This window comes from Bolinopsis microptera, chromosome 11 (genome assembly GCF_026151205.1).
Source record: "Bolinopsis microptera isolate Bmic1 chromosome 11, MBARI_Bmic_1.0, whole genome shotgun sequence".
NCBI lineage: Eukaryota > Metazoa > Ctenophora > Tentaculata > Lobata > Bolinopsidae > Bolinopsis > Bolinopsis microptera.
The window spans coordinates 4,215,651-4,232,327 of NC_087082.1; the positions used below are offsets into that span (position 1 = coordinate 4,215,651).

At 41.8% G+C, this 16,677-nt stretch overlaps 1 protein-coding gene across 1 annotated transcript; it reads left to right on the forward strand.

The window, feature by feature from the left end:
- The first annotated feature begins 47 nt into the window (after positions 1 to 47).
- On the forward strand, positions 48 to 16,677 carry LOC134823376 (histone deacetylase 1-like). The gene is made up of 13 exons (XM_063834828.1): positions 48 to 232; positions 412 to 488; positions 1,162 to 1,277; positions 2,064 to 2,202; positions 2,448 to 2,623; positions 2,826 to 2,993; positions 3,102 to 3,242; positions 3,384 to 3,492; positions 3,785 to 3,915; positions 4,162 to 4,280; positions 4,412 to 4,465; positions 4,591 to 4,642; positions 15,769 to 16,677. Exons 1-13 carry the CDS (start codon positions 74 to 76, stop codon positions 15,783 to 15,785), a joined length of 1,458 nt encoding a protein of 485 aa, XP_063690898.1. The 5' UTR covers positions 48 to 73; the 3' UTR covers positions 15,786 to 16,677.

Here is a 16,677-nt window from a genome sequence, read left to right on the forward strand (position 1 = left end):
TTATTTTCAACTAATTACAACTAATTCATTCAAATAACTTCATAATAATAACAATTACTCATTTTAGCTGAAAATGACAGCTGGTGGAAACAAGAAGCGGGTATGTTACTATTACGACGGTGATGTTGGTAACTACTACTACGGTCCTAATCATCCAATGAAACCACACCGTATCAGAATGACCCACAACCTTCTCCTAAACTATGGACTCTACAGAAAAATGGAGATTTACGTAAGAGTTTAAAAAAATCAAAAACAAAATTAAATCTTCCAAGTCAGGTCGCTGCTCTGATAAATAAAATTTGTAATCAAGAGAACTGAGGATTCTAAGAAGAATGAATTTACAGCATCGTATTAATTAATTGATTAAACACTTGAATTCTTCGTTTGATTTGACGGCCATTGTTTCAGAGACCACATAAGGCGTCCATGGAGGAAATGACGAAGTACCATGCTGATGAATACATCAAGTTCTTACGCAACATTCGGTATGAAACAATCTAACGGTATCAAACTTTATATCATTGACATTACTAAGAGTACTTCCACTTTCAATTTTATATAGGATGTCAGAATAAAGAGCATCTCCAATGATTGATATCGGTACTTCCACTTCCACAATAATGCATTGTGTATCTTAAAAGATCTCCAGATATTATTGTCACCCAGTGGGCCACTGTAACTTGTAAAATATACTTTTATCTGAACTGGGTAACCATATAAAGGGAAGTTATTTCGTTTTGAATAACTCGAGACGTAATTATGTTCTTCAAGAAGTCACTTAACGCAGTACCAACTGTCTTGAAATTAAGAGTTGACTCTTAACTCTTAACTTCTAATTCCCACCATACTGACTAGACTATGACTTTTATTACTATTAGCTCCGGACTTCCTTTTTTAAATATTGGTGGTTGTGATGTAAATAATTTATGGCATGTTGAAAATCTTAGATATATATATATTGTGTCAGTTGCAGTGGCGTAACGAAGGGCCCCGCTGACCCCGCTATGCGGGGGGGGGGGGGGGGGGCTCAAACAACGTTACGCCACTGGTCAGTTGGATTGTGGAATGTGGTTACCAGAACTGTTAAAAGTAAATTGTTGTTCAATGAAACGTTCTTTTGGTGTTAATAGGCACAATTATATAATGAACCTTGGACAGGCCTGATAACAGTGGAGAATACAGCAAACAAATGCAGAAGTTCAATGTCGGAGACGATTGCCCAGTGTTTGAAGGATTGTACGAGTTTTGTCAGCTATCAGCCGGCGGTTCTGTAGGTAATGAGAAACACTGTACACTGTACAGCTGTACTTCGGTTTACATTTTACCTTACAACGTTTACATTGTGGCACCAAATATCGTCCTATAACTTAGACTTCGTGTGTTAGACAAAGAACCTACGTTTTAATGTTTTGCTATTTTGAACTTTGAAGTACTAAATGGATTTTCCGCCTGTAGCCTTCATGAAATTGCTATCTATAGAGTCTTCTATCAGCAACTCCTCATTTCGAAGAAGAAATCATTTTGACAGTGATTAAATTCGTGGACAAGCTGTTCGTATTGACAATGTGAAAATATTTATCGAATTGTAATGCAGTATTATATGCCAATTTTACATACTGTATCATAATTCGATAAATATTTTGGTTAAATTAGAATTGATCTTTACGCTGATCTGTGACAACTTAAGTACAGTTTATAAAATACAGTCAATAGCGATATTCTCAGATAATGCTTTCAGTTTTTTACTTCCTTAAAAAATTCTCTTCGGACCTGTTGATTAAAACCGAACCAGTTGGCTCCCTCTCTCTCTCTCTAGATACTCTCCATTGATGTCATATTGTCAAATGTATGCCGCAGTTACTTAGCGATTGCGTGCTAAACATTATAATAACTCAGGCTAACAAGTTACTTACATCATGATATTCACCAGTACCAACTTATTTTAAGGTTGAGGAATATAACGTATTCAAATATTCCGCTTGCTCCAAACCCACCGTACCCTTTTTCATTTAAAAAACGATCAAATAATACATACAATTATTAAATGGAGACTGTTACAGCTGGAGCGATGAAGTTGAACAAGCAGCACACCGATATAGCAGTTAATTGGGCGGGCGGGCTGCACCACGCTAAAAAGTCAGAAGCGTCAGGGTTCTGCTACGTAAACGACATAGTACTATCCATCCTGGAACTTCTCAAGTAAGTTATCCTTATCTTCTGTGTAAGGTTTTAGTAGACTAATGATTGGGCACAAACTGATCAATCTTTTAAGTGTTGCCAGATTTGCTAAGACACTTTCTTAGATTCTGAGAGTTGTATGCGATTAAAAAAAGTTGATTTTGTAATCGAATTTGCCCAGTCACAATATGAACTATACCACATTAAGATTAAAACGGGCTTTTCGATTGGTAATTAAAAAGTTAGTTAATTAATTAAATTATTAGGTATCACAAGAGAGTATTGTACGTTGATATAGACATTCACCACGGAGACGGAGTCGAAGAAGCTTTCTACACGACTGACAGAGTAATGACAGTGTCGTTCCACAAATACGGGGAATACTTCCCGGGAACTGGGGATATCAGGGACATTGGAGCTAGTCTTGGCAAACATCACTCAGGTTAGAATATTGGAGCTTCAAGAAATCACTGAATATTACACCCCTTAATCTTCATCTCAGTTCTGCAAATCCAACACAACTGTAGCTTCAGACGGTTTTACAAGCCAGCCTTAATAGTGTACTCCTTATTAATTTTAACGGTTTCTAATTGCTACTGATGAATAAATGTCCAGCTTTCCTTATGATCAATCCCCCTCTTCAGTTAACTTCCCACTACGGGATGGCATGGACGATGAGTCGTACCAGAGTATCTTCCAACCTGTAATGGGCAAGGTTATGGAGGTTTATAGACCAGAAGCAGTTGTTCTGCAATGTGGGGCTGACAGTTTAGCTGGTGACAGGCTCGGCTGCTTCAATCTAACTCTTAAAGGTAACTCCTCAAAATCAGGTCAAGAAAGTAAACCTTGCAAAAATCAGAAGATTATTATATATAAATAACACCATGTACATTCTGAGGAGCTAACATAAAACCTGCCAGGGCATGCTAAATGTGTGGAGTATATGAAGAGGTTCAACCTACCTTTGCTGCTGTTGGGCGGGGGTGGTTACACTATACGTAACGTAGCGAGGTGCTGGACTCTTGAGACCGCGTACGCTCTTGGCATCGACATCAGCAATGGTTAGTTGCACTGCTCATAATATTTACTTGAAGTTTGTGTATTCGTTAGGTTTATTTAAAACATATATATTCTGCAGCTGATTCATCTGCTGATAAGTATTACTGATAGTGTACTGCAGTAACCTTATGATTTTATTCCAGATCTACCGTACAACGATTACTTTGAGTACTTTGGACCTGATTTCAAGCTAAATATTCAGCCCAGCAACATGACTAATCAAAACACCCCGGAGTATATGGATAAGATGAAGTTAGTTTCCACAATTTCTATAATATTCTACCAATGATTTTATATATATCGATTATATAGATATATAATAGATATGTTAAGAAAGCTGTCAATCGAAATTTGTTCTTATTTCTAAATAATTACAACTTAAAACTGAAACCCCTTTCTTATCCGTTAACTTTGTAGGAACAATTGTCACATTATGATTTTTGAAGGTGAAATTGTTTCAGAAACATCCAGTTTACAACCATGTGAATTACATGGTTTTCATTAATTTCCCTTGAGGTAAGATTCTCACATGTCCATTCCTCAGAGCTAAAGTATTTGAGAATCTGAAGTATTTGGGAGGTCCTCCCAGCGTTCAGATGCAAGATATTCCCACTGATGCGATGCCTGAGAGAGAAGTAGACGAGGACAAAAGGAACAAGGATGTTCGAATTTCAAGTGAGTCTATTTATAGATCGTGTGTACTCACTACTCTTTTATGTAATTTTGTTGGTAATTTTGATAAAACGTCTCTTTCAATGTTATGACCACGCGGCAGCCTTCACTTTGTTCTTTGTATTGAATTTATTATTGTAATGAAATATTATGGGGGAAGTTAGAAACCGTCGCACTGTACAACAACCAGCCTCAAACAGAAATACAGAATTCTAATCATTTTGTAAACCAAACTCTTTAATTCCCCAGTACGGGACCGTGATAACCGGATCACTTGTGACGAAGAATTCAGCGACAGTGAGGATGAAGGAAACGATGCAGGGGCCAGAAAAGATAATCACAATTACAAACACAGCACCAAACGTCCTGTAAGTTATTTTTGTCATGCAAGTTCGAGTATTTTCATCACGCGCCAGAAAAATTAGTGGATGACCTAATTGTCTGCTTCTCAAAATTCTGTGCTGTTTTTTCCTTCCTTAACATATTTTTTCCATTTCAGAGGATGAACCCGATGAGTATGACACATATGGTCGCCAATGAAACTAATGAGAAGGTATTTTTCTCATATTTCAATACTTAAATTCTATAATCTTATTAGCAGAATATTACCCCAGTAGAATTGTGTAAAATCTTTAAATAGATATCTTTTTGAAGCTATATTAATATCTCTTTTCACAGGCAGTAACCCCCAACCAAGCTGGTGCAAGATCACAAAGTCAGACCAATCAAGGTTAGAATATAATGCTATTGCAAGCACTCTTCTTTGCATTATGTGAGCTTTTGAGCATTTCCAGCTATTGAAATGATCAAACAAAAGCTAGTTATTTTGAGAAATTGGCGCGATACTGAGTATGGAACGGAGAGCACGTTTCCTTGATTTTTGTAGTGGATTTGTAGTGCTTTTCACCCCTGTAGTGCTTTTATGTTCCGGGGTAGGTGGGACATGTTTTAGTTTAAAAATGGGTTCTGCCTGTCCCAAACCATCATAAAAATCAAGTTTCGACCTCTCAACCCACTCGGGCCACTCCCAGGGGCCACGCCCATCCCAAAATGACCGAAATCCAGCTAAATCCAGACTTTAAAATCTTTACCCCTGTAGTGCTTTTATGTTCCGGGGTAGGTGGGACATGTTTTAGTTTAAAAATGGGTTCTGCCTGTCCCAAACCATCATAAAAATCAAGTTTCGACCTCTCAACCCACTCGGGCCACTCCCAGGGGCCACGCCCATCCCAAAATGACCGAAATCCAGCTAAATCCAGACTTTAAAATCTTTACCCCTGTAGTGCTTTTATGTTCCGGGGTAGGTGGGACATGTTTTAGTTTAAAAATGGGTTCTGCCTGTCCCAAACCATCATAAAAATCAAGTTTCGACCTCTCAACCCACTCGGGCCACTCCCAGGGGCCACGCCCATCCCAAAATGACCGAAATCCAGCTAAATCCAGACTTTAAAATCTTTACCCCTGTAGTGCTTTTATGTTCCGGGGTAGGTGGGACATGTTTTAGTTTAAAAATGGGTTCTGCCTGTCCCAAACCATCATAAAAATCAAGTTTCGACCTCTCAACCCACTCGGGCCACTCCCAGGGGCCACGCCCATCCCAAAATGACCGAAATCCAGCTAAATCCAGACTTTAAAATCTTTACCCCTGTAGTGCTTTTATGTTCCGGGGTAGGTGGGACATGTTTTAGTTTAAAAATGGGTTCTGCCTGTCCCAAACCATCATAAAAATCAAGTTTCGACCTCTCAACCCACTCGGGCCACTCCCAGGGGCCACGCCCATCCCAAAATGACCGAAATCCAGCTAAATCCAGACTTTAAAATCTTTACCCCTGTAGTGCTTTTATGTTCCGGGGTAGGTGGGACATGTTTTAGTTTAAAAATGGGTTCTGCCTGTCCCAAACCATCATAAAAATCAAGTTTCGACCTCTCAACCCACTCGGGCCACTCCCAGGGGCCACGCCCATCCCAAAATGACCGAAATCCAGCTAAATCCAGACTTTAAAATCTTTACCCCTGTAGTGCTTTTATGTTCCGGGGTAGGTGGGACATGTTTTAGTTTAAAAATGGGTTCTGCCTGTCCCAAACCATCATAAAAATCAAGTTTCGACCTCTCAACCCACTCGGGCCACTCCCAGGGGCCACGCCCATCCCAAAATGACCGAAATCCAGCTAAATCCAGACTTTAAAATCTTTACCCCTGTAGTGCTTTTATGTTCCGGGGTAGGTGGGACATGTTTTAGTTTAAAAATGGGTTCTGCCTGTCCCAAACCATCATAAAAATCAAGTTTCGACCTCTCAACCCACTCGGGCCACTCCCAGGGGCCACGCCCATCCCAAAATGACCGAAATCCAGCTAAATCCAGACTTTAAAATCTTTACCCCTGTAGTGCTTTTATGTTCCGGGGTAGGTGGGACATGTTTTAGTTTAAAAATGGGTTCTGCCTGTCCCAAACCATCATAAAAATCAAGTTTCGACCTCTCAACCCACTCGGGCCACTCCCAGGGGCCACGCCCATCCCAAAATGACCGAAATCCAGCTAAATCCAGACTTTAAAATCTTTACCCCTGTAGTGCTTTTATGTTCCGGGGTAGGTGGGACATGTTTTAGTTTAAAAATGGGTTCTGCCTGTCCCAAACCATCATAAAAATCAAGTTTCGACCTCTCAACCCACTCGGGCCACTCCCAGGGGCCACGCCCATCCCAAAATGACCGAAATCCAGCTAAATCCAGACTTTAAAATCTTTACCCCTGTAGTGCTTTTATGTTCCGGGGTAGGTGGGACATGTTTTAGTTTAAAAATGGGTTCTGCCTGTCCCAAACCATCATAAAAATCAAGTTTCGACCTCTCAACCCACTCGGGCCACTCCCAGGGGCCACGCCCATCCCAAAATGACCGAAATCCAGCTAAAATCCAGACTTTAAAATCTTTACCCCTGTAGTGCTTTTATGTTCCGGGGTAGGTGGGACATGTTTTAGTTTAAAAATGGGTTCTGCCTGTCCCAAACCATCATAAAAATCAAGTTTCGACCTCTCAACCCACTCGGGCCACTCCCAGGGGCCACGCCCATCCCAAAATGACCGAAATCCAGCTAAATCCAGACTTTAAAATCTTTACCCCTGTAGTGCTTTTATGTTCCGGGGTAGGTGGGACATGTTTTAGTTTAAAAATGGGTTCTGCCTGTCCCAAACCATCATAAAAATCAAGTTTCGACCTCTCAACCCACTCGGGCCACTCCCAGGGGCCACGCCCATCCCAAAATGACCGAAATCCAGCTAAATCCAGACTTTAAAATCTTTACCCCTGTAGTGCTTTTATGTTCCGGGGTAGGTGGGACATGTTTTAGTTTAAAAATGGGTTCTGCCTGTCCCAAACCATCATAAAAATCAAGTTTCGACCTCTCAACCCACTCGGGCCACTCCCAGGGGCCACGCCCATCCCAAAATGACCGAAATCCAGCTAAAATCCAGACTTTAAAATCTTTACCCCTGTAGTGCTTTTATGTTCCGGGGTAGGTGGGACATGTTTTAGTTTAAAAATGGGTTCTGCCTGTCCCAAACCATCATAAAAATCAAGTTTCGACCTCTCAACCCACTCGGGCCACTCCCAGGGGCCACGCCCATCCCAAAATGACCGAAATCCAGCTAAATCCAGACTTTAAAATCTTTACCCCTGTAGTGCTTTTATGTTCCGGGGTAGGTGGGACATGTTTTAGTTTAAAAATGGGTTCTGCCTGTCCCAAACCATCATAAAAATCAAGTTTCGACCTCTCAACCCACTCGGGCCACTCCCAGGGGCCACGCCCATCCCAAAATGACCGAAATCCAGCTAAATCCAGACTTTAAAATCTTTACCCCTGTAGTGCTTTTATGTTCCGGGGTAGGTGGGACATGTTTTAGTTTAAAAATGGGTTCTGCCTGTCCCAAACCATCATAAAAATCAAGTTTCGACCTCTCAACCCACTCGGGCCACTCCCAGGGGCCACGCCCATCCCAAAATGACCGAAATCCAGCTAAATCCAGACTTTAAAATCTTTACCCCTGTAGTGCTTTTATGTTCCGGGGTAGGTGGGACATGTTTTAGTTTAAAAATGGGTTCTGCCTGTCCCAAACCATCATAAAAATCAAGTTTCGACCTCTCAACCCACTCGGGCCACTCCCAGGGGCCACGCCCATCCCAAAATGACCGAAATCCAGCTAAATCCAGACTTTAAAATCTTTACCCCTGTAGTGCTTTTATGTTCCGGGGTAGGTGGGACATGTTTTAGTTTAAAAATGGGTTCTGCCTGTCCCAAACCATCATAAAAATCAAGTTTCGACCTCTCAACCCACTCGGGCCACTCCCAGGGGCCACGCCCATCCCAAAATGACCGAAATCCAGCTAAATCCAGACTTTAAAATCTTTACCCCTGTAGTGCTTTTATGTTCCGGGGTAGGTGGGACATGTTTTAGTTTAAAAATGGGTTCTGCCTGTCCCAAACCATCATAAAAATCAAGTTTCGACCTCTCAACCCACTCGGGCCACTCCCAGGGGCCACGCCCATCCCAAAATTACTGAAATCCAGGTTTTATGTTCCGGGGTAAAATCAAATCCAGACAGAATGAGAATCTTAACACCTGGAAGGGATTTATGTTCCGGGGTATTCTTTTTGGTATGACTTACTAACACCACTCATTCGAGGAATAGATTCATTTTCATTTTTTCAAGAATATTCATTTTCATTTTTTTTATGAAGGTTCATGATCGCATTTATTCGATAGTTTTGATAATCAGATCGAGCCAAATTTTATAGGATCGTATTTGGCCATTCAAATTACGTTTGATCTGAAAAAATGAGGGTTGTAGCTTCTCAGATGACCGAGATACGAGGCATGACGAGTTTATCCATTACGTGTGATCAGGTGATTCGATTACCTGTTCAGGTGATTAGATGGCCCCGTCAAATTGCAAGGGAACCCAATTAAGGTGACCTATCACATAATCACCCTATCAATTTTGTTAACGAGATACATTAAATGCTTGATAACTTCGTCATTTCAAATACGTTTGGGCTCAATTTTTCAGATCAGATGCAACAATTAATTATCTGCAGTAATCTGAAATAAATGGGCGTCTAGCATGTCCGGAAAGAACAATATAGGTGATTTAATATTATATGGGCGTAGTCTTTCAGAGGTACGTATCGAGAATGACTCGGACCGAAAATTTTCTAAGTCACAATTTTTCAAAGTTTTTCTGGAAACTACTTTTGTTCATGTTTCATGCTATCCTGATCATTCTGAGCCAAAAATATTTTTTTCGGTTTTCGAAGTTCGATATACGATTTTGGACTCGAGGGTCCCCTTTGTAATGCGATCTCGGAAGGCAGGCCTCCCGTTCGCAATACGAGCTCGGAAGCGGTAGCTCTGCTTTTAGAGGTACGTATCGAGAATGACTCGGACCGAAAATTTTCTAAGTCAAAATTTTTCAAAGTTTTTCTGGAAACTACTTTTGTTCATGTTTCATGCTATCCTGATCATTCTGAGCCAAAAATATTTTTTTCGGTTTTCGAAGTTCGATATACGATTTTGGACTCAAGAGTCCCCTTTGTAATGCGATCTCGGAAGGCAGGCCTCCCCTTCGCAATACGAGCTCGGAAGCGGTAGCTCTGCTTTTAGAGGTACGTATCAAGAATGACTCGGACCGAAAAGTCAAAATTTTTCAAAGTTTTTCAAAGTTTTTCTGGAAACTACTTTTGTTCATGTTTCATGCTACCCTGATCATTCTGAGCCGAAAATATATTTTTCGGTTTTTTGAAGTACCTACATTCGGAAGGTTGTGGATGTGAGTGGGTTGAGAGGTTGTGGAATATTGTGGATGTGAGTGGGTTGAGAGGTCGAAACTTGATTTTTATGATGGTTTGGGACAGGTAGAACCCATTTTTAAACTAAAACATGTCCCACCTACCCCGGAACATAAAAGCACTACAGGGGTAAAGATTTTAAAGTCTGGATTTTAGCTGGATTTCGGTAATTTTGGGATGGGCGTGGCCCCTGGGAGTGGCCTGAGTGGGTTGAGAGGTCGAAACTTGATTTTTATGATGGTTTGGGACAGGTAGAACCCATTTTTAAACTAAAACATGTCCCACCTACCCCGGAACATAAAAGCACTACAGGGGTAAAGATTTTAAAGTCTGGATTTTAGCTGGATTTCGGTAATTTTGGGATGGGCGTGGCCCCTGGGAGTGGCCTGAGTGGGTTGAGAGGTCGAAACTTGATTTTTATGATGGTTTGGGACAGGTAGAACCCATTTTTAAACTAAAACATGTCCCACCTACCCCGGAACATAAAAGCACTACAGGGGTAAAGATTTTAAAGTCTGGATTTTAGCTGGATTTCGGTAATTTTGGGATGGGCGTGGCCCCTGGGAGTGGCCTGAGTGGGTTGAGAGGTCGAAACTTGATTTTTATGATGGTTTGGGACAGGTAGAACCCATTTTTAAACTAAAACATGTCCCACCTACCCCGGAACATAAAAGCACTACAGGGGTAAAGATTTTAAAGTCTGGATTTTAGCTGGATTTCGGTAATTTTGGGATGGGCGTGGCCCCTGGGAGTGGCCTGAGTGGGTTGAGAGGTCGAAACTTGATTTTTATGATGGTTTGGGACAGGTAGAACCCATTTTTAAACTAAAACATGTCCCACCTACCCCGGAACATAAAAGCACTACAGGGGTAAAGATTTTAAAGTCTGGATTTTAGCTGGATTTCGGTAATTTTGGGATGGGCGTGGCCCCTGGGAGTGGCCTGAGTGGGTTGAGAGGTCGAAACTTGATTTTTATGATGGTTTGGGACAGGTAGAACCCATTTTTAAACTAAAACATGTCCCACCTACCCCGGAACATAAAAGCACTACAGGGGTAAAGATTTTAAAGTCTGGATTTTAGCTGGATTTCGGTAATTTTGGGATGGGCGTGGCCCCTGGGAGTGGCCTGAGTGGGTTGAGAGGTCGAAACTTGATTTTTATGATGGTTTGGGACAGGTAGAACCCATTTTTAAACTAAAACATGTCCCACCTACCCCGGAACATAAAAGCACTACAGGGGTAAAGATTTTAAAGTCTGGATTTTAGCTGGATTTCGGTAATTTTGGGATGGGCGTGGCCCCTGGGAGTGGCCTGAGTGGGTTGAGAGGTCGAAACTTGATTTTTATGATGGTTTGGGACAGGTAGAACCCATTTTTAAACTAAAACATGTCCCACCTACCCCGGAACATAAAAGCACTACAGGGGTAAAGATTTTAAAGTCTGGATTTTAGCTGGATTTCGGTAATTTTGGGATGGGCGTGGCCCCTGGGAGTGGCCTGAGTGGGTTGAGAGGTCGAAACTTGATTTTTATGATGGTTTGGGACAGGTAGAACCCATTTTTAAACTAAAACATGTCCCACCTACCCCGGAACATAAAAGCACTACAGGGGTAAAGATTTTAAAGTCTGGATTTTAGCTGGATTTCGGTAATTTTGGGATGGGCGTGGCCCCTGGGAGTGGCCTGAGTGGGTTGAGAGGTCGAAACTTGATTTTTATGATGGTTTGGGACAGGTAGAACCCATTTTTAAACTAAAACATGTCCCACCTACCCCGGAACATAAAAGCACTACAGGGGTAAAGATTTTAAAGTCTGGATTTTAGCTGGATTTCGGTAATTTTGGGATGGGCGTGGCCCCTGGGAGTGGCCTGAGTGGGTTGAGAGGTCGAAACTTGATTTTTATGATGGTTTGGGACAGGTAGAACCCATTTTTAAACTAAAACATGTCCCACCTACCCCGGAACATAAAAGCACTACAGGGGTAAAGATTTTAAAGTCTGGATTTTAGCTGGATTTCGGTAATTTTGGGATGGGCGTGGCCCCTGGGAGTGGCCTGAGTGGGTTGAGAGGTCGAAACTTGATTTTTATGATGGTTTGGGACAGGTAGAACCCATTTTTAAACTAAAACATGTCCCACCTACCCCGGAACATAAAAGCACTACAGGGGTAAAGATTTTAAAGTCTGGATTTTAGCTGGATTTCGGTCATTTTGGGATGGGCGTGGCCCCTGGGAGTGGCCCTGAGTGGGTTGAGAGGTCGAAACTTGATTTTTATGATGGTTTGGGACAGGTAGAACCCATTTTTAAACTAAAACATGTCCCACCTACCCCGGAACATAAAAGCACTACAGGGGTAAAGATTTTAAAGTCTGGATTTTAGCTGGATTTCGGTAATTTTGGGATGGGCGTGGCCCCTGGGAGTGGCCTGAGTGGGTTGAGAGGTCGAAACTTGATTTTTATGATGGTTTGGGACAGGTAGAACCCATTTTTAAACTAAAACATGTCCCACCTACCCCGGAACATAAAAGCACTACAGGGGTAAAGATTTTAAAGTCTGGATTTTAGCTGGATTTCGGTAATTTTGGGATGGGCGTGGCCCCTGGGAGTGGCCTGAGTGGGTTGAGAGGTCGAAACTTGATTTTTATGATGGTTTGGGACAGGTAGAACCCATTTTTAAACTAAAACATGTCCCACCTACCCCGGAACATAAAAGCACTACAGGGGTAAAGATTTTAAAGTCTGGATTTTAGCTGGATTTCGGTCATTTTGGGATGGGCGTGGCCCCTGGGAGTGGCCTGAGTGGGTTGAGAGGTCGAAACTTGATTTTTATGATGGTTTGGGACAGGAAGAACTCATTTTTAAACTAAAACATGTCCCACCTACCCCGGAACATAAAAGCACTACAGGGGTAAAGATTTTAAAGTCTGGATTTTAGCTGGATTTCGGTAATTTTGGGATGGGCGTGGCCCCTGGGAGTGGCCTGAGTGGGTTGAGAGGTCGAAACTTGATTTTTATGATGGTTTGGGACAGGTAGAACCCATTTTTAAACTAAAACATGTCCCACCTACCCCGGAACATAAAAGCACTACAGGGGTAAAGATTTTAAAGTCTGGATTTTAGCTGGATTTCGGTAATTTTGGGATGGGCGTGGCCCCTGGGAGTGGCCTGAGTGGGTTGAGAGGTCGAAACTTGATTTTTATGATGGTTTGGGACAGGTAGAACCCATTTTTAAACTAAAACATGTCCCACCTACCCCGGAACATAAAAGCACTACAGGGGTAAAGATTTTAAAGTCTGGATTTTAGCTGGATTTCGGTCATTTTGGGATGGGCGTGGCCCCTGGGAGTGGCCTGAGTGGGTTGAGAGGTCGAAACTTGATTTTTATGATGGTTTGGGACAGGTAGAACCCATTTTTAAACTAAAACATGTCCCACCTACCCCGGAACATAAAAGCACTACAGGGGTAAAGATTTTAAAGTCTGGATTTTAGCTGGATTTCGGTAATTTTGGGATGGGCGTGGCCCCTGGGAGTGGCCTGAGTGGGTTGAGAGGTCGAAACTTGATTTTTATGATGGTTTGGGACAGGTAGAACCCATTTTTAAACTAAAACATGTCCCACCTACCCCGGAACATAAAAGCACTACAGGGGTAAAGATTTTAAAGTCTGGATTTTAGCTGGATTTCGGTAATTTTGGGATGGGCGTGGCCCCTGGGAGTGGCCTGAGTGGGTTGAGAGGTCGAAACTTGATTTTTATGATGGTTTGGGACAGGTAGAACCCATTTTTAAACTAAAACATGTCCCACCTACCCCGGAACATAAAAGCACTACAGGGGTAAAGATTTTAAAGTCTGGATTTTAGCTGGATTTCGGTAATTTTGGGATGGGCGTGGCCCCTGGGAGTGGCCTGAGTGGGTTGAGAGGTCGAAACTTGATTTTTATGATGGTTTGGGACAGGTAGAACCCATTTTTAAACTAAAACATGTCCCACCTACCCCGGAACATAAAAGCACTACAGGGGTAAAGATTTTAAAGTCTGGATTTTAGCTGGATTTCGGTAATTTTGGGATGGGCGTGGCCCCTGGGAGTGGCCTGAGTGGGTTGAGAGGTCGAAACTTGATTTTTATGATGGTTTGGGACAGGTAGAACCCATTTTTAAACTAAAACATGTCCCACCTACCCCGGAACATAAAAGCACTACAGGGGTAAAGATTTTAAAGTCTGGATTTTAGCTGGATTTCGGTAATTTTGGGATGGGCGTGGCCCCTGGGAGTGGCCTGAGTGGGTTGAGAGGTCGAAACTTGATTTTTATGATGGTTTGGGACAGGTAGAACCCATTTTTAAACTAAAACATGTCCCACCTACCCCGGAACATAAAAGCACTACAGGGGTAAAGATTTTAAAGTCTGGATTTTAGCTGGATTTCGGTAATTTTGGGATGGGCGTGGCCCCTGGGAGTGGCCTGAGTGGGTTGAGAGGTCGAAACTTGATTTTTATGATGGTTTGGGACAGGTAGAACCCATTTTTAAACTAAAACATGTCCCACCTACCCCGGAACATAAAAGCACTACAGGGGTAAAGATTTTAAAGTCTGGATTTTAGCTGGATTTCGGTAATTTTGGGATGGGCGTGGCCCCTGGGAGTGGCCTGAGTGGGTTGAGAGGTCGAAACTTGATTTTTATGATGGTTTGGGACAGGTAGAACCCATTTTTAAACTAAAACATGTCCCACCTACCCCGGAACATAAAAGCACTACAGGGGTAAAGATTTTAAAGTCTGGATTTTAGCTGGATTTCGGTAATTTTGGGATGGGCGTGGCCCCTGGGAGTGGCCTGAGTGGGTTGAGAGGTCGAAACTTGATTTTTATGATGGTTTGGGACAGGTAGAACCCATTTTTAAACTAAAACATGTCCCACCTACCCCGGAACATAAAAGCACTACAGGGGTAAAGATTTTAAAGTCTGGATTTTAGCTGGATTTCGGTAATTTTGGGATGGGCGTGGCCCCTGGGAGTGGCCTGAGTGGGTTGAGAGGTCGAAACTTGATTTTTATGATGGTTTGGGACAGGCAGAACCCATTTTTAAACTAAAACATGTCCCACCTACCCCGGAACATAAAAGCACTACAGGGGTAAAGATTTTAAAGTCTGGATTTTAGCTGGATTTCGGTAATTTTGGGATGGGCGTGGCCCCTGGGAGTGGCCTGAGTGGGTTGAGAGGTCGAAACTTGATTTTTATGATGGTTTGGGACAGGTAGAACCCATTTTAAAACTAAAACATGTCCCACCTACCCCGGAACATAAAAGCACTACAGGGGTAAAGATTCTCGATCTGGATTTTACCAGGATTTCAGTCATTTTTGGATTGGCCAACTCTGTGAGTGGCTTGAGTGGTTCAAGAGCTTAAAACTTGGTCTTTGTGATCGTTAGGGATATGTACTACCTATTTAACCACCAAACATATTTCAAATACTCAGCAACACAAATCCCCTTCAGGGCCCAGGGGTAAAGATTCTCATTCTGGATTTTTAGGGATTTGTCACAGATTTCAAGCTATTTGGGATGGGCGGCCTGAGTGGGGTGGATGTGTTACTTAGATTTTCATATCTTATAAGTGTCTTTAAAAGTATAAGTACGAGCAGTTTATTGAGACTTCTGACTGCTACCGTCGTACTACGACTCTACGACTCGTAGATTCTACAATGATAAATATTGTTAAGTACGTGCGGCGCGCAAAATCCACTACAAAATCCACTACAAAATTCAGGGAAACGTCTTCTGATGGAACGCGCGCTGTCATTTTATCAATAAGAAAGAAGTAAAATTCGCGCGCACGCGAGTAACTTTTGATGATTTGTAGAATGGACAGGATATTAATTGTTGACATGAGTCCAAACAAACGGGCTTGCACACAAATGCAAGCACGTTTACTAAGAAATTTATTGCGTTTACTGAGAAATTTATTGCAAAAAAACAGCGTGTTTAAAAGCTCAATTTCCCGCTTATTAAAGTTTCCCATCAGGAACTAAAGAATCATGACCTTGAAGCATGAAAGAGCTGGACGACATTAAGTCAGACAACGTCAAGCTGAAGCAGAAGTCTGCCAACCTCATCAAAATGAACAGACATTAACCTCAGCTTACTTTCGATTTATCATATTATAAGTTTTATTTGCTACACGCAGCGTCGTAAAGGTCTTCTCACGTATTATTTTCACTGAGTGTTTCAGGATAGATCTAAATTTATTGTCCATCAGTCAAGATCATAACCAAATTATCAAGGTCGTAAAACTAACGCCCGATTTCAATAATCTGCTTTTGACGAAACTTCATACCGTTGAATAGCTAATTAAGATTATTTTATGATAATATGTTAGATAATAGATAATATGTTCATTTTGTTCTGAAGTCATTGTTTTGACACGCATGACTTCACGCCTGATAACTGGACAGTGCCGCGTCGGTGAGATGTGACTATTAAATTTGCTGTCTGTCTTAATGTATAACTTGACGTATTGGTTGATATTATATACCGTCCCAGTGCGCCTTATTATATCTAGTATGTTACCATTGCTATTAAGGTTCATGTCGCTCTGCCCTAGAACGTCGTGCTCTAGTGTTCTTTATCTTTACTCTAATTCTACTGGGGTATGAGGGTCTGGGCACACCGTCCTGGGGCCGAACGACGATTACCCTATCTTGTGGCAGTTTCCAGACGATTATTTACCATATATTACAAAATTCGTGATCTTTATTTGCATGTAGAATTTGACGCCAGGGTTCGAATTAACGCTTTAATGGACTCTTTGTTGACTGTAATATACAGTGATTCAAAATTTTTGTACGGATTATTTTCTCCTTAGTTGAAGCTACATTCAGTCTTACGTGTTGAATGTCATATATTTGATATTATTCTAATCAATTCATTTTAA